At 56.2% G+C, this 18,370-nt stretch overlaps 1 protein-coding gene across 1 annotated transcript; it reads right to left on the bottom strand.

Annotated features, from left to right (window-relative positions):
• Nucleotides 1–3,020: 3,020 nt before the first annotated feature.
• On the bottom strand, nucleotides 3,021–11,458 carry VSX1 (visual system homeobox 1). The gene is made up of 6 exons (XM_037001866.2): nucleotides 11,023–11,458; nucleotides 8,926–9,004; nucleotides 8,377–8,500; nucleotides 6,635–6,815; nucleotides 5,229–5,503; nucleotides 3,021–4,450 (listed from the first exon to the last, which is right to left on the bottom strand). The coding sequence occupies exons 1-6, from the start codon at nucleotides 11,441–11,443 to the stop codon at nucleotides 4,265–4,267; spliced, it is 1,266 nt and encodes a 421-aa protein (XP_036857761.2). The 5' UTR covers nucleotides 11,444–11,458; the 3' UTR covers nucleotides 3,021–4,264.
• Nucleotides 11,459–18,370: the final 6,912 nt, after the last annotated feature.

Raw genomic sequence — 18,370 nt, 5'->3', positions numbered from 1 at the left:
TTAAAAGACATCTCAGCATCTCCCCGCCTCCCACACTCACCTGCAACCCCAGTTCCTTTGCTCAGCACTGAATGAAACTTGAGTCCTTGTACAAAACAGTGTGCCAAAGAGGCTGAGCAGAGACCTAGTGCAGGTGGTCTTCGGGGGAAGGGAGGGAGGGAGACGTCCGAACGTGGGAGGAGGAGACCGAGCACGTGGCAGAGGGTGAGTAAAGGGACAGACACGGGACAAAGACACTTCAAGATCGGCAGTTAAAGAGGAGGAGCCTGCAGCGGGCAAGTGGGAAGGAGGAGAGTACAAAAACATGGAGATTCCGCCGCATAAAAACGTTCAAGCTGTCAATTTAGACGCTGAACTGAAGTCGAGGCAAAAGCATTGCAGCACGTTCGCCAACAGGTGGCGCCAGTGACTGTGTTGCGTTCATGTAACCTTGTGTTGATGCAAAGAAGAAAAGGCAGTCGCCCCGTATAAACTTCTAAGGAGGGGGTGCAAACCTGTCAGCATGACGCCGTGGCAATCTCGGCTCTTCTTGGCAGAGCGTGACGTACTTCGAGCACCGGGCAGAGCCCTCGAGTGTGGGGAGGGCTTTCCGCACAACAGCTCTCGGCCCTCGTACTGTGGAGCACAGCGGCCGGGCGGCAGATTCCAGACAGAATGTCACAAACTCGGGCGTCAGTGCTTTCAGTTCTGAAGGTGTCGAGCCCGTCGCAGATCTGGGAGCCCTGCAGGTGCGGAGTCTAACAGGCCACACATGCTGACACGGGGCTGGCACGCTGTGAGGACAAAGCCGTTGGGGAAGCCCCCGGGAACAAACTTCACCTCGTCACAGGATGCAGCGGCGCTGGTCGTGCGCCTAAAGAGGGCTTGAAGCAGCCGGCGTGCTCACCGATAAAATCCTGTAAGTGAAGGCCTGGGTAAGCAGAAGTTAAAAGTGGAAAACAGAGTATTTCACAGCAGTTCTTGGAGAGGCTAAAGGAGTGACTGCACCCATATAACAAACCCTGGGTCCCAGTCCCAAGGCTCTGAAAACCTCTGCAGCCCCACTCAGCTTCCAAAGTGGGACCCAAGAATCTCAAAAACAGCATCAGAATCGGGGGCCCAGAGCTCTTAGCTGCCATTGCATGCCCAGCATGAGCCCCACAATGCGGGACACAGCAGACAGGCCACGTCTCTGGAACTTCAAACCACTTAGGATCAGGATTCCTACGATACCCGCTGGAAGAGTAAATGCCCAAGTGGCGGCAGAGTGACCCACTCTGCTGGGCAGAAAAGGTTCTTTCCTAAATGGTGCACAGCCTCGTCAGGCCCTTTGACCTACTTGAAGGGTTTGGAGAACAATTAGCATGCTGCTTACCTCCAGACTACATGCCTTCCAGTAATAAGTTTCCTTTATTTTAAACAATTGTGTCAAATAACTCTACATCCCCATTAAAAACTCAACGCAAAATGAGTGAACAGCAGATAAGAGGAGTCCCTGCCCGCCCATCTCCCAGCCCCAGCCTGACCTGCTTAAGGCAGCCTTCCCGTCCATTCCGCCGCGCACCTCAGTGGTGTTCCCATGAAAAATATACAACCTGAAATCTCATTGTAAAGATACAGGAAACACACCCACACTGAGCGAGCATTTGATAAAATAATTGGTCTGCATTCTTCAGAAATGTCAATGCCATGCAAGTCAAAGAAAGACCAAGGAATGTCCTAGACTGAAGGGGCAACAAATGCCAGCCTGGATCCTGTCCCAGAAAAGGAAATTGCCATAAAAGATGTTACTGAAGCAAGCCGGCAAAATGCGAACATGAATGATGGATTAGATTATGAAACTTGTTTTCAGGTTTAGCATTTTATAGTTCATATAGCATTGTATTAGCTAAAACGTATTCAGACTCTAATACTGTATTTAATTCAGTATTAGATATTGTATCTAATTGACACTGTATTGTATTAGATAAAAGATGATAGATAGATAGATAGATAGATAGATAGATAGATAGATAGATAGATAGATAGATAATAGATAATTAGATGGGGAAAGAGGGCTGTGGCTTGGTAAATCAGCTGAAAACAGACCCACAAAATTATAAGCAAAACAAAATGCTTGTTTTAAGCCACCGTTTTGAGGTACCCGGAGCATCTTCTAAACCCAAACATGTAAACCTTTAGAGTTTTGCCTTTCACATTTATGTCTAATCCACCTGGAAGTGTTTTCCTGTAAAGTATGAAACTGAGGTCCAACTTCCTTTTTCCGCATATGGGTAAACATTTTTCCGAATAACTCACCAAAAAGTCTCCCCTTTCCCCGTGGCCAGCCTCGCCACCCGTGCGCCCATGTCTGGGTCCTGCTCTCTGCTCTGAGGTGTGGGTCTGTCCATCTCCCCAAGCCAATACTACGCAGGCCTAATCACTGCAGCCTTATCGAAGTGTCGGCATGGTGCAGAGAGAATGTCCACCTTGCGAGGGCGCTTGAGCTTCTCTGGATCAGTCTTACAACAGTGAGAATCAGCTTAGCAAGTTCACGTCATTTCTCTGCAGCCCAGCTTCTCATCTGCTGTAGAGTGAAAGTTAGTTAATATGGATATGATTAGTAGACCATAGAGAACAAGGAATTTTCAGTTCATTGGATTTATGTTACTAAACGAAAAGAAACAATATTGATTGCTTTATCTTGTTCTGTTATTTCTGAAAATCCTCCTGAATTAATATTTCTCACACACTCACATGTGTTACTACTGGGCAGCTATGGTGTGATGCTGCCCCACATTAGGAATCTTTCCAAATCAGCCTTGCTAATATTGTCATTTTTTAAAAGTCGCTTTTTGGGCTTTTAATGCTACATATCAGCTAGCATTCAAAGCTGGGAATGATTCAGCGCTGCGTCAGTCTGTGGTCGGGTTCCAGTCTGACCGGCTGCAGGGTTTGAGGAAGGATTCGAGAAGGCCCGGGTGTGAACCACCCGCTTGTTTCCTCTTTATTAAACTGGCACTTGTGAGAGCCAGGCAGGAAATGTAGGCAAATACAGACTCTTTATCATAAAAATTTTCACACTTTATTTCTAATAGTTTTTGTCCTTTGTGAACGTAGCCCTGAATTCAGGAAGAGCTGTTACTATTTCAATAATATTATTAACAGTTTTTTTATTTTTACATACTGATTTTACAAAACCTAGAAAATATGGGGAAAAAAGACAAAAAGTATTCATTTACTCATGATCCAAAGATACATGCTGTCAATGTTTTAAAGAATTTTCATCTATTTCCTAGTCTTTATGAACAGGTTTCTTTCTTCTTTTTTTAATAAAACATGCACTACTTTACATCCTTCATGCGGTCGCCCTGTCGCTCAGCTGGTCGGCAGCCACTGCCCTGTGTTCTTCGTCAGAAGCCCAGTTGCATTTCCTTGAGAGTCTGAGAGGCTTGGAGAGGCGGGGCCGCAGCCCAGCCTGGCAGGTGATTTTCCACTGGTTTAAGCCAAACTAGGAATTCTGGCCCCAGCTTGGCCGGAAGTTGGTTTAGACTTCAGCATGTCCTGCAGTTCTGGCCAACTTTCATTCTGCTTTACATATTTGATTTTGCCCACTCACGTCTTCTTTTTTTGTCATTTATTTAGGGTTTTTTCACTCAGTAACATTTCACGAACATATTTCCGCATAAATATGTCTTATTTTATTTTATGAATGTGATGTATAACATTCATAAAAAATATGACTCATTTAATTTTATGAATGTGATGTATATGCGTTGCATAGGTTACTAGCTCCCTCCCCCAAACCCAACCCTGGGTAATCTAAGGAAGGGAGACGAAAGCAGGAATCTCAGAGCCGGCCAGGGGGGCAGAGACGGCCCCGAAGGAGCACGTCCCATAGCTCAGAGTCTGGTCCTCTGGGTCGCAGAGACGGAAGGTATTTCTGGAGTTCTTCCCAATGGCCCCTCCTTCTTCATTCAGTCTCACCATCTCTGTTGTGCAGAGCAAATAAAAGAGGGGGGACTCGTCCTCCTATTTCTCCATTACATACAGGTGACCCTGAATTCCCTCAACAGTGGGACTAGCATGAGGTGAGACAAATGGGCCAGTGGAAGGGAGCCTGTTTCCTCACCCGGGGAGGTGGGGACATGGCCCGGCCGGAGGCTGAGTGCACGGGTCTCCAGAGGAAGCCCAGCAAAGACCGGTTCCCCACCTCCCTTCTCTGCTCCGCCGTCTCCAGGAAGCCCTGAACTTCCCCCTCAACTAGATGTAAGCGCTCTCTGGATTCTGATCCCTAAAAGGTGAGTTAGACACGGCAACCCTGCTGCGATGCGAGCTTACAAAGCTGCACGTGATGGTGCTGCGTCCCAAAGGATGAAACGCTCCAGACATTCGCGATAGAAAAGGTCACGGAAGGACGCCCTTGCCAGCGGATCAGCAGCAGCAGACATGTACGCGTGTGTAACACAGCAGACACACCACCCATGTTCATCTTAAATAATAAGTGGCAAAGGAAATACAAGACAGGAAACAGTCGTGAAATCCAAGTCACTAAAGTGCTTTCAAACATAAAGACCAAGAAGTCTTGTCTGACCTTAACACACTGTATATACATATTCAACAATTTTTTAAATACGGCCCCATGCTATTTCAGAAGGGAAGGGGAAAATATGGCTTTCCTTGTTGTTTACGAGTTCCAATATGCATAGCCTACCAAAGGACACTAGGGCAATACCAAATTATCGCCCACCAAAAATACTGAAATGTTCAAAGCCAGCTCCAGATAACCACATTGTAATTCATTCCTATGTCTCTATGGGGTCTTCACTACTTATAAAGCCATCTGATTTTCTGGAGGTTAAATTACTTTAAATTTTCGAATTCAGAGTGAAGACATCAGACTTAACCTATTAATCCACATAGTGTCCCGAACCAAACATCAAATGATTTTGAGCAGTAAATATGCTTTAAGAACTTTGAATCCTTTCTCACCAAGTTCTATAGAAGAGAAGCAAAATGTTACATCAAATTAACTGGTTCAAGCACCTTTAAGGAGTGGTTTCCATTCTAGAATGAAACAGATTTTCCTTAAACCACCCATTTGTCTCTTTAAAGCAACTGTCATTGCATTTATCCTGACACTGTAGGAAGGAAATACCCAACCGAGAGCATCTGTCTTAGACAGTTTTGTCTTCTGAAAAATGCCAAATGAGAAGTGAGGAATGCGCACATTTTCAGCCCTCGAGGGTGGGACGTCCCAGGGCCCCCACCTTCCCAGGCTGCAGCGCCTCTGGGTCCCGGGGGCCTGAGCGCCCTCCCGCAGGGGCGCCCTGGCCCGGGGTCTTCGTCTCCTGCCGCGAGGCGCTGGAGAGATCGATGGCCGCGTCCTCCGAGCCCTTCTCAGGGCGGGCTTCACCTGAGTCTCTCTGGGATCCCACCTCGCTCAGGCTAGAACCTTCCTTTGTGCGGGCGGAGCCCCAGAGTCCTGCCAGTGTTTGTTCGTTCCCTGGTTTGCTTATGATCCCTGTGGACTTTTTATGCATCCCTTGCAAAAAAAGGGGGAAAGAAAAAAAATTAAAAGGTACGTCTAAATTCAGCAATTAAGTAAATTTCCTCCTTGTCATTGTTCTCTAAATCCCACTGGAATCACCGCGTGGGCGCCTGTCTCTGGGCCCCCAGGAGGGTCAGGTAGGCCACCTCCCCTTAGGGACTAAAAACTGGTGTCTCCAGTCGGGCACAGCAGCAGAGGCTCCTTCTTTGTATGAGACGGTGGTTTTAAAAATGTATTTGCTGCCACCATTTTTAAATCAGGGATCGCACGTGAAGAGCAGGCTGCCTGCTCCTCTGGGAGTCGGAATGTCCGGCAGCACTGGGTCCATTTTCCCGTGCGGGCACAGGCCTGTGGAGGCCAGCGGGCACGCTCCCCCGCTGCCCACACGAACGCAGAGGGACGGCCTCCTTCCGTCCCCGAATCCCCGCCCCGTCTCTTCGGTTCTTAAGGGCCCAGTCAAGACCACACCGACGACAGGTGTCTCCCGTCTGTGCGCTGCGTCTGGCGGGCGGGGGCTCAAGACTGTTTGCTGAACGAAGCACCTCCACCTCCCCAGCCTAAAACGACGTCCCCAGCCCCGGGTCCTGGTCCCCCGCCCTGCTGTCCGGCTACACACTTTCCAGGCTCTGACCCTGTCCACTGTCTCCGTAGCAGCAGAGAACACCCAGCCCCAGAGCCCGGGCCTTGCCAGCGTGGACCCTCCCGCAGCATAACCAGGAAGGCCAGAGATGCTACAGCAGGCTGATAATGGCAGAACCGGGACCAGGAAGGGGCTTGCTGGCTGCGGGGTGTCGGGGGCCAACGCTCCGCAGGCCCCACTGCTCTGCCCCGGCCTCCGATTACCACGAGCTCGGAAGCGTGTGGTCGCCAAAGACTCTCACGGCATTCCACATTCGGGAGACCTAGTTCCCCTAATACAAGTACATCATTCAAAACCGAGACCTAACAACCTCTCCACGCACGGTCTGCACAGGTCCACTGACCAGACAGCCCGAGGCTTCAGGCACTTGAGAACGGGGTGCGATCCTGTGGCTGAATCCGAGTGACCCTACATGGCTCTGCCTCGCGCACAGCCGCCCATGTGGCGCCCCCACGTCTCGCGCGCGGCTGCAGGGCCCTCCTTACCCAGGAGCCAGGGCGCGCAGGAGCCACGCGGGCCGCTGTGCGCGGGGTCAAGCGCGCCGTCGGGCAGCGGGATGCAGTGGCGCACCATGGCCCCGTAGAGCCCGTACTCGGCCATCACGCTGCTGCCGCCCCAGCGCTTCTCCCGCTTCCGCCACTTGGCCCTCCGGTTTTGGAACCAGACCTGGTGGGAGGCAGGAGGGAACATAAGAGGAGGACACGGCGAAGAGGGCACTTCGAGGTGACCCTGAGCCCCCAGTCCTAAAAGGGCCAACTTCCCAGGGGAAGCGCCCAGGACGCAGACTTCCAGGGGCCGCACCCGCTGCGTGCTCAGAACTCACAGGCACCCATCGCTGTGGGGAAACGCGTTTCCGCGGGGGCTCCCAGAGGTCCAGGAATGACGAAAATAAAGGCACAGCACCTCCCCCAGTGTGTGAAGAGGTCCTGGACAACGGTAACCAACTCCCCTCACTGACCGGGAGGCGTTCACCTTGGCAAAGGCACCTTCTAATCTCAGGTTGCTGGCTTGCTGGTGATCATGGAAAATACTATCTTAATACAGGAATAGCATTGGGTTCTTAAAAAGAGTGGGTTAGTCAACATGGATGGAGCTGGAGGGTGTTATGCTCAGTGAAATAAGCCAGGCAGAGAAAGACAAGTACCAAATGATTTCCCTCATCTGTGGAGTGTAAGAACAAAGGAAAACTGAAGGAACAAAACAGCAGCGGAATCACAGAACCCAAGAATGGACTGACAGTTACCAAAGGGAAAGGGACTGGGGAGGGTGGGTGGGAAGGGAGGGATAAGGGGGGAAAAAGAAAGGGGGCATTACGATCAGCATGTATAGTGTGTGGGGGGGCACGGGGAGGGCTGTGCAACCCAGAGAAGACAGGCAGTGACTCTACAGCATCTTGCTACGCTGATGGACAGTGACTGTAATGGGGTTTGTGGGGGGGACTTGGTGAAGGGGGGAGCCTAGTAAACATAATGTTCCTCACGTAATTTTACATTAATGATACAGAAAAAAAGAGTGAGTTAGTGGCATAACTTCTGATCTGGAGAAATGTCCAAGAAGTGTTATCAAGAGAAGAAGCTAAGGAGGGTAACATGATCTCTATTTGTGAACACGAAAAACAAATTTCTATGTGAGTATGTGAGTACGTGCACACACACACACACACACACACACACACACACACACACACACTCAGGGCCAGATACATACGACATGGAGACAGTACACAGAAAGGTCACACCAGGCTATTTACATTGATTTCATTGAGGGTTTATAGTGGAGGGATAGTCGGGTTTTTTTCCTTTATTTTTTTTAATTTTTAAATTTTTTTTCTTTTTTGGTATCATTAATCTACAATTACATGAAGGACATTATGTTTACTAGGCTCTCCCCTTCACCAAGTCCCCCCACATACCCCTTCATAGTCACTGGAGGGATAGTCATTTTTTAATTACTGTACCTTTATGTAGTTTCCAATTGCAACACATGTTTGTGTAATTTTTAAAAATGATTTTATAAAAGGAAAAAAGGCACGAAGGTTACAGGGGATATGCTCTTGGAATAAAGATAAAGGCAGGCTCTAGCGCTGTGGTGCCTGCAGCTAAGTGCGCCTCGGTTTGCTTGTGAAGGGGAATGTGTTGGTCTGGTTAGGAGCGGCTGTGGGGTGACTCGCTGCATAGAGAATAACATGTTCTCTGTCTCTGGCAAGGAGAAAGGGGACCCCAGACACCTGAATTCGGTCTTCAGGGAGCTTGGTTTTCACGGCCAGCATTTCCCGGGTGTACACGTCGGGGTAGTGAGCTTCACCGAACGCCTTCTCCAGCTCCTCCAGCTGGTGGGCGGTGAAGACGGTCCTGCAGGGAGGCACGTGTCGCAGGAGGCTGCCAGGATGCCCAGCCTCGGGGGGCCCGCACCTGCCTCCCAGCTGCGCACCCCCAGAGAGCCACCTCCTCATACGGGACACTCCGCCCCTAAACGATCTGGAAAGTGCAGAAGTTTGGTTCTAACAAAACAGAGTTCTTCAGCTATTTTTCCTTCTCAATAAATCTCATCAACACATTCTAAGAAAACCCATATTAAAAACCAAAAAACTTGTGTCTTAAAAATGCTGTGCAAACTGTTCTGCAGCCTCCTGGGAATTACAGAGTCATGTCCCCCAGCAGCTGCTGTGCCCTTCCCACTGCCGACCGGGAGCCTCCGGGCCTGGTGTGAACCCAGGCCGCACATCGTCAGACTCTGTGTCTCAGAGAGGGGCCCGGTGCTCAGCCTGGCCCTGTACCTGTGCCTCCGCTTCTTCCCCTTGCTGGGGGCAGGGGACGCCTTCGGATCCCTTCTGCCTTCAGGTGGGCTGTCCTCATCTGTTAGCACAGGAAAAGGAGAAGACTTTAAACATGAGCATATTACCTTTTTTTTTGTTTTTTAGTTGTTTTCAGGTGAGCCTACTTTTCACTCTATTTCCGGGGTTCTAATGTCAGGACTGAAGTTACAAACCTATTGGGGAAGTATTTACCAATTCAAGCCATCATTTTGCAACACTCACTATATGCCAGGCACAATACTTAGCACTGGCCATGCATTATCGAACTTATCCTTCTTAAAATAAAAGAACTCCAAGGTAGCTGCTATTGCTATGCTATTTTACAGACAGGAAACTGAGGCACAGAGAAATTAAGGAACTGGCCCAAGATCACACAGGTAGTAAATGGTGAGGTTGAGATTCAAACACCAGACTGTGTGAAGCCAAAGCTACTTAAACACTTAATTGCATTTTGTAACCCTACTCAGCCCCCAAATTCATCCGCGTCCCGCCGCCTCCAGCTTCCCCATCTTAACCAAGAGGTGTGACATCAGAACCCTCGGCAGAGCTGCACTCCGTGCCGTGCTGTGCCAGTTCCGAATCTCTGGAAGCAGGGTCCAGGAGCCTCGTTCTGGACCAGTGAGCTCAGAGGGTCTGTAGACGCCCTTGAGAACACGGTGAGGACCTGCTCCACTATGCTCTATCTTTTGATATCCATTATGTCAAAAGATCCAGGTAGAAAGGAACGTTAGAAGACCAAACTACAGTCACGTTCATTGTTAAAAAGTGTATTTGCCTCAAAACACTAAAAAATGAATGAGTGAAGGCAAGAATAATAAAATATTCGTTTTACTCCTACATTAATTAGCTCACCAGAAAGTTATATGCTTGGATTATAGCATAATAATATCTGTGCTGTCCAGTCTGGTACCATTACACACGTAAAGTTACTAAACATGTGAAATGCGGCCAGTCTGAACTGAGGCCTGCTGTAAATGTAAAATATTTAGTGGGTCTAGAAGACTTAGCACTCCCAAAAGTAAAATATTAATAATTTTGTTGGTTACAGGTAAAAGGATACTTTGTATGTATTGGATTAAATACAGCATTTGAATTAATTTCCCTATTTATTTTTCCTCTTAAACGTGGCTTTGAGAAGTCTTCATCACACCCCCAGGCGCATGTGCCCCTATCGCATAGCGCAGCTCTCCGCCTTCCAGGAACAGCCTCCCACACTAAGGTCCGCGCTCACAGGGGAAAGAACCCCTCCTGTGCGGGTGGTTTCTGCATTTTTAGTGAAACAACGAATAGAGAGGCTGATGTTGTCTCACACGGAGACTCGTGAAGCAGACCGCTCCTGGAGGTGCCTGCTGGCCGGCCTGCCCCCTTTATCATCGGCGGAGACCCCGCGGACCCTCTGCGTCGGCTGCCTGCATGCCCAGCCCTCTCAGTTCCCGGCCGTCGTCCTTCACAGAATTCTGTCCACTGCCTCCTTCCCCGCCCCCATAATCCGCCCCAACTCTGTTGAGGAAATAGGGGGGCGTGGAGCAAAACGCTGGGCGCAACCACAAGAGATCGGCGAGGCCCCGGGGTTCTCGCGCGTGGGGGGCCGAGAGGCCGCTGCGAGGGGCGCGCGCCGGACGCCCTTTCCGCGCCGCGCGGGGCGGACAGTTCAGGCCGCGCGGCCGCGCCCCTCCGGGACCCGCCAGTCCTTCTACCCCGCGAGCTCCTGGCAGCCCGAGGGGGCGCCGGGTTCCCGCTGCCGGACAAGGCGGGCCCAGGCCTTCCGACGACTCCGGGCCCGGAGGACGAGACTCGCGCCGGGGGCCGGGACAGCCCCGCGGGACACCGCCGCTGGGGGCCGAGGCCGCAGGCAGGGCCCGGGGCCGCGGGGCGGTGGTGTCCGAGCGCAGACCCCGGAGGAGGGGCGGGGATTCGGCGAGAAGCAAGGGGCAGGGGCGCGGGCGCCGGCAGACGCCTCCCACGACGGCGCCACCGTCTGGGGCCCGGGCTGCCTTGGACCTGGGATGCCGGGGACAGGGGCGCGGGCGGGGGCGGGAGCGGCAGGGGGCTGGTTACCGGACGCGGCGACGCTCTCGCTGCTCCCCCGGCTGCCGAGCGGGGACGGCGGGCGGGCGGGGGCTCGCGGGGCTGCGGGCTCGGGCCCCCCGGGCGGCAGGAAGGGTACGTCGGCTAGAAGCAGGCGCGGTGCCCGGCAGGCGGGTGGCTGCGCGCCGCAGCCGCAGAGAAGGCCGAGCCCCAGCGGGAGGGTCCCGCGGGCCAGGCAGGAGGCCCCGCGCCCGGGACCCCGGCGGGCGGCGGCCGCGGGACCCCCGCAGCCCGATCCCGGCCCGGGGCCAGCGGGCGCGGGCAGCTCGGCCTCCAGACCCAGCAGGTCGGTGATGGCGAAGCCCCGGGGGCGCGGGCCAGCGGGAGAGCCGCCGGGCACCGGCGGCCCGCTGTTGGCACGCCCGTCGCAGAGTGCGTCCCGGCCGGTCATGGCTCCCCGGTCGCCGAGGACTGACGGTGTCCAGCCACCTCTGCGGAGCGGACGCAGCTCCCGCCTGCTTTATACGCCTGGGCCGCCGGTCGGGCGCTCCCACCAGCCAGGCGCGGGCGTGTCATCGCTCTGCACCCCCCACCGGCCGCCGCCCTCCCAGCTGCAGCCCCTCAGTCGCCGCTCGCCCCCCTCCAGCTGTCCCCTGCCCACCCCAGCGCGTTCCTGGCGCGAGGACAGTGGGGGGCGGACGAGGGCTCTGCACGCGCGCTCTCAAGGCCGCAGGCGCAGCCCCCAGGGAGGGGGGGGATCCCCTGCCGCCCCAGGCGGGACCCCACTCACAGCGGCACTGAAGCCTCCCTCCCGCCGCCGGTTGCCCACTGACTTCGGCCCCATTCCAGCCACATTCCCAACACCACCACCGCTGTGACCACCCCTCACTGCACCTTGGGGGCCCACAGGCGTTCCCAGAGGCTCCCCACGGAGAATGGAGGGAAGACGTCTGTTTAACCCACGCGCGCTGCAAGTCCAACCAAACCCTCATCCCAGTGCCCACAAAGCCGGTCTGCGGGGGGTCACGGATCACCCAGGGGCAGGGGTTAGAGGTAGAGGTGGACGCGCAGCGGGAGGGAACAGGGCCGGATTCGGCCAAGACGAGCACCGGGGACGCAGCGCAGCCCCGATTGCAGATGAGGGCGAACACGTCTACTATTTCTTACAGAACCCTGAACGGGGGCGCGGCGAACCCCTGAACGGGAGCGGGGCGAACTGGAAAACAGGGCCTGCCGCCGGGGCGCACCCCTGCACCTTAGTTGGCAAAGAATCGTCAGACCCACCATTAAAGAAAGCCGGTCTTCGCGTGAAACTCCCCTATTTGTTAACATTGGGACCGACGCGCGCGGGTAAAGCCCTCCTGGCCCCCAGGCGCTGGGAGCCCGGGCCCGCCCTTCCCCAGCACGGCGCCCGGAGGCAGGATCTCTCGGCCACCCGAGGGCCGGCAGCCTTGAGGTCGCGCCGCCAAGGAGGCGGCCACTCTCCCGGCGCTGGCGGGAGGCGGCGCGGAGGCCAGCCCGCCGGTGCCCTCGGCGCGCGTCCTCCGCTGAACACGCAGATTAAGGGAGGGGTTCCGGTGAAGGAACTGCGGAGGCCGCGCGTCAGCTGCCCATGATCAGAGGAAGAGTCCACAGTCCCCTGCAAGCTGCTCCTGGGGTTGGGAAAACAATGCCTTTCCTCCGGGGTAACTGTCCTTCGAATCGCTCCAGGGTCGAGGGTGGCCAGGAATTCTCCTCAAACGTCTGTCTGGTTTAGGGGAAGGCGTTAGGGGTGCAGGACGCAGCCAGGGTGCTCTGGCTCTCCGCCCGTCGGGGCAGTCCTGTGTATCTGGGGCCCCAGTTGAGGAAGACGCATAACGACCGACGCATTCTGCAGGCCGAGTCCGGGAAGGCAGCACGGCCGTCGGCCCTACAGTGGCCCGGCAGCGCTCACTCGCGACAGGAGGGTCTACGTGGCGGTTCGGACCCAGCGCCGCCGGCGTCCCTCCCCGGGCCAGGCACCTGGAGTCGGCCTGCCCTGGCCCCGGCCGCTGGGGGCAAGGGACGGAGAGGACAGGCCCCAAGGGGATGGTCAGGGCCCCGGAAGCGCCGAAGCGCCGGCTCACACGCGGGACTCGAGCCCAGCAAGTGCAGGGGAGCCCCGACTCCCACCGCCCCGCACGGTGACGGCCGCACGGCGCCCCGAGTAGGCCGGCTCCAACCCTCCGGAATGTGCCTTCAAAAACCGATTCTGCAGGTGGGAGAAACAGGCGTCCTAACCAAGCCACGCCAGGAACCGGGAAGCGACGGAGAGAAAGGACGGGGACACCGGAGGGAGGCGCGGGGCTGGAGCCTACGGGGGCCGGGCCTCTCCAGGGCAGAGTGCCGCACACCCCTCCAGCCCCTCGGGGGGCCCGCAGGTCCGCGTGGGGGAGCCGACGTCACCCGGGCCTGGTGGAAGGTGGGCCCCCGCGGCCCCCTCGCCCCACAGACCGCTCTGCCGCGGAGACTGACCCTCTCCGGTCTTCCCCCGCCCCCAGGAGCCGTTTGGGGGCCCTAAATCCGGCGAGGGGTCTGGACCACCTCCATCAACCAGGATTACCTGGGATTAACTGACCAGGGAAGGGTTCTCCGCTCATTATTTCCCAAGGAAGTTTCCACCTCCCTTCCGAGGCCGACCCAAGCGCGCGCCCCTCTTCTCACCGAGCCTGGCAGAGCCTGGACCCACACGGGCGGCCCGAAGGAGCTGCCCGGCCAGGCTGGCGAGTGAAGTACAGACACAGCAGGAGTGGGTGGCGCGCGGATGAAGAGAACGTATCGCCATGAGTGTCTGCGCCACCAAGACCCTGGGCTCCTGTCCTCTTCTGATTTCCCCGTCTGGCTGTTCCTTCTGGGGCTGCTCTTGTGCCCCTTTAAATGTAGCCACGCTGCTGTACCCTGTCCGCATCTGCGCCCCAACATTCTGCCCCTGCCCCCCGCCTCGCCTCCAGCACTTGCCCACGGCCATCCTCACCTGGGGGCCCTGTTCTCAGGCCACTGCACCCACCAGTCAGAGGCGCCAAGTCAGAGTCTGCTGTTTCCCTGGACTTCTGCAAACCCTCAGAAGCCCTGGACCAAAGAGTGGCAGGGACTGGAGTGTCAATTCCACTCGGGTGTGTGGGGTGGGATCTTCCAGAGGTCCCCAGCAGGGGTGTGCCTGTAACTTGCTAATTATCACTTCCCGTGTGCTTTCTTCTGAGGTGCAGGAGTGCCCCACCCAGACACCGATCCTGGGCACTGGCACTTCCCCAGCTTCTGTGAATGTACCTGCTGACGTCCCACTACCGCCCTGCACCTGGAGAACTGCCCTCTGCTGGCCACACCTCCCACGCCCACACCCACAGACACGTCTCACCTACTGATGGGAGGCAGGATACAAGGCTGCCTCCAGCAGCAAGACTGCAAAGCCATTTCTGCTCCAAGTGGTTAGGCTGAGGCTCCCTGGACCTGCCAGCGTATCCCTGCCAGGCTCTTCCCCTTCCTCTCTGGCCTCCCTCACCCTGGAGGCCTCCACACCCCCCCAAGGAAGGCCCTGCACCCAGCTCTGCTCCTAGGGGCCTTCCCTGCCCCCTCCCCCGCTGATGCTGCTCTAAATCCTCCCAGCTGAAGGCCTTACCCTGGAGTGCCTGACGCAGTCTCCCTCTAGGGAGACCCAAGCACGCATCGTACTCCCCAGGCTCCCCTTAGGCACCATTCCAGCCCCCTCATATGGGACGCTATCGTGCAGTCACCACCTTTCGGCCAAGGACGCTAAAACCTGTCTCCAGCCTGGGACACATTCCTGAAGCCCAGGCCCACATCGTCCATGACGTCCCAGATGCCTGTCCTGGAAGCTCCTGGGAGCGCTGAACACAGGCCACCAGCACTGAAGGCAGCGCCTTCCCTCGAGTCTGCACGTCCCCCCGTCTTCCCCTCCAGCCCCAAACACCCCAGCGGCCCAAACAGAACCCTATTATCCTCAACTCCTCACTTTCCCTGCCAGGTCTCAGTGTAACTACCAGCCAGCTACTATGGCAAACACCTAATAAAAAGGACCACATTTCATCCTGACCCCAACTCATGGGTAAATAGAATACTGTTTACATCCTTCAGGTAAGGAAACAAAGATTTAGGGAGGCCAAATAATCACATGAATTACCCAAGGTCACCCCACTGCTGAGCGGCTGAGCCAGGAGTTGCACCCTAACACTGTGGGGCTAAAGTCTGACTCCCAGCCACTGGCCACCCTGCGCCCTTCTCAAATGCTCCCCGTCCTCTCCCCCTGCCCTGCCCTGCCCATCACCGCGCTGTGGGGCAGGCCAAGCTCTCGCTCCCCAGAGTGGAGTTTAGTTTTCAGTCTCGGGCTACTCAGTGCCTGAAGGAGACTTAAGGCATCTTACAGAGACGCCTATAGAACCCACAGGGCAGGTGCATTCCCCTGGCCCCCTGAAATTCAGTTATTTCCTGGGACCTCCACCCAGGACAGAGAGAGAGGCGCTGATTCGTGGACAGCTGCCTCAGCACTGTCCCCGGCAGTGTCCCCGGCACTGCCCCTGGCACTGACTCTGGCTCTGTCCCCGGCACTGCCCCCAGCACTGCCCCCAGCATGCCTCTGCCTTGTTCACAGATGTCTGGTCTTCTCTTCACCAGCCTTCTGTGAGTCCAGGGGCCGTTCGTGAACTTCTTTGCTGTATAAATTGGCTGGATGTGGTTTCTGTGGTTTGCATCCAAGAACCCTGTCTTAGTGTCTGCTCCTGGTGTCTCTGCCCTCCATCTATAGGCCCCTGCCTACCCACCTCCAGTCAACCTTCATTGCATAGCCACAGTGACCCCTGTAAGGCACAGTCCTGTCGCTCTGGACGTCCAATTCCTCAACAGCGTCCCACTGCCACGGGACTGTGCTCCATCTCCTCCCTTGCCAGCGACTAAAGAAACAGTCACACTGCTTGTCACTCGTCCATGTACGACTGGGCTATTGGGAATCAACAATCCAGTCCTAATAAGACTGACCCAAAGGGGGCATTACGATTAGCATGTATTGTGGGGGGTGGGTGGTACGGGGAGGGCTGTGCAACACAGAGAAGACAAGTAGTGATTTTACAGCATCTTACTACACAGACGGACAGTGACTGTGAGGGGGTATGTAGGGGGGACTTGGTGAAGGGGGGAGCCTAGTAAACATAATGTTCTTCAGGTAATTGTAGATTAATGATACCAAAATTAAAAATTAAAAAAAAAATAGACTGACCCAAAGCTGTGGGAGGCACTGGATCTAGAACTACCAATGCTTCTGTCACCCCCAGAACAGAAGCAGCCTCCCCCCTTAATTCCCATCTGAAAACCCAGCAAACTGCAAGACCCAGTCCAACAGGAGAGAGCCTACCTGCCGGCCTGGCCCGGGAACCGCCTCAGGGAACGCCGCCTGGGGGCCGGGCAAGGAGCGCAGGCATGCTGCGTGGCCACGGGCGCGATGGGAAGGGGCCGCCAAGCGCAGGCAGGGGCTGCTGGCAGGCTTTATCCCCAGCGTGAAACAAGCACGAGGTTGTCTACTGGCAGCTGGAAAACTAGGGTGATTTTACCAGTTTGCAGCAGAAGTGAGTATGTGGTTGGTGAAGGTGCGGATGACCCCTCAGGCCGGCGATGAGGGTGGGCATGCAAAGCCCCCCGTGCGGGAGGCCCCTGCTCCTCACTCGGCGCTGGGCTCCCCATCGGCTGCCTCCAAGGCTCCGGCCACATCTGTGGTCATTCATCTGCCGGCAGGATGATTCTGCTTCAGCTGCCCCCGGCCTTCCCAGATGCTGTAGCTGGCACTGTCGGTGGGCTGCCCACCGGCCACCCCCAGGTCACCGGCAGTGTCTGCGGACAGCCCCCGAACACCACGACAGCGGTACCCCAGCTCCTGTACCTCTGCCTGATGGCATCTCAGGCCCAAGGAGGGCAGCAGCCAGGCCTGGGGTCGGGGCAGTACAGCCTCCAGCAGCGACCCTCCGGGGACGGCTGGGAGTTGCTGGGTAAACCCCCGTCATCCTCGCCTATCACGGCGACAAGGCTGAGGAGGGCCAGGCACAATCACCCAAGGGCACCAGCAGGACTGAGCCCCGAAACCCCACTCCTGAGCTCAGCCTTCCTGTGCCCTGCCCTCCCCACTGGTTCACCCAAGTCCCTGTCTCAGGGTCTGCTCAGGGAGCACCCAAACCCGGGCAGGAGCAGGGCCACCCTGACTTGGCAGCCCCGAGTGCCAGTGCAGCTGTGCCCGCAGAGCGTGAGCGCTCAGAGCTCCGCGGGGCGACTGGAGCCCCCGGCTGGTGGTGCTGCTGCCGCCACTCAGCCTCCCTCTCAGGAGCACCTTCCAAGCCCTGTGCCCCCTCAAGGCCTGGCCCGGGGGAGGCAGGCAGGGAGCACATCTCCAGCATGGCAGCCTCGGTGCTGGGGCAGAAAGGGCCCGACACCGACTCACAGCCCAGGCCTGGTCCTCTCACGTCAGGGGGGTGCTGGGTGCTCGTGGTGCCCGCCTAATGCCTCCTGGAACAAAGCCACTATGTTCACTGCCTCTAACGAAGGTTTGAGATGTGTGGTACTGAGCGGCCACCCTGCAGCCGTGTCCTCAGTGCCGGGTCTTCGCTCACCAAGGCTAAGGTACGTGGCAGAAGAGGTGCGCTGGGCTGGGGCTGGAGGCTGGGGGCAGGCTGTGGGCAGGACGGGACTGCAGGAAGCCCTGTGTGCCCGTCAGCCTGGGCGAGGACTGCAGCCTGCCTGTCCAGTCGCTGAGTCTCACCCGCTCTGGCTCGCTCACGCAGAACGCGCTCATCAACCAGACACCCTCACATGAGCTGGAGAGATCAGCGTGAAGAGCAGAGGCGCAGGAAGCAGCGAGAGAGGGGGTGCGACAGAGAAACCCGCCGATCCTGCCACATGCAGGACCTCAGCCCGAACAACAAAGGTGCCCCTGTTCCCAGCGCAGCTCCCCAGGGGGACAGGAAACAGCAAACTGAAGTGACAATCACAGGAAGGCTCATCTGCCAAAGGGGACGGGGTTCAGAGGTGGTTTACGTTCTTGGCTCCCTCCTGCATACAGGGACTGCCCCCCAGTGGTCCTCCCATCGCTGGGGGCTCGCTGACGGCCACGCCTGAGGTTTCCTGCATTTCGCTTGTCTGGAGAAAAGATGAGGTGTTAGCCCTTGAATACTGCTGCCCTCCATTCCTTCTAGGCTCCCTCCTCCGACGGTGAGTATTCTCCTGTCCGACCTCCTTATTCTCTCCTCCAAGTCTCTTGAGCCTCTCCTTCATATCTGCCACCTCCCTGCCAGCTTCTGCGGCTCCAACTTGATGTCCCCTCGTGCTCTCTCCAGCTAGGCCCAGTCTGCCTCTTTCTATTGTGTTT

Source organism: Manis javanica, chromosome 15, assembly GCF_040802235.1.
Source record: "Manis javanica isolate MJ-LG chromosome 15, MJ_LKY, whole genome shotgun sequence".
Taxonomy (NCBI): Eukaryota; Metazoa; Chordata; class Mammalia; order Pholidota; family Manidae; genus Manis; species Manis javanica.
This window is presented reverse-complemented; position numbering and strand designations above follow the sequence as displayed.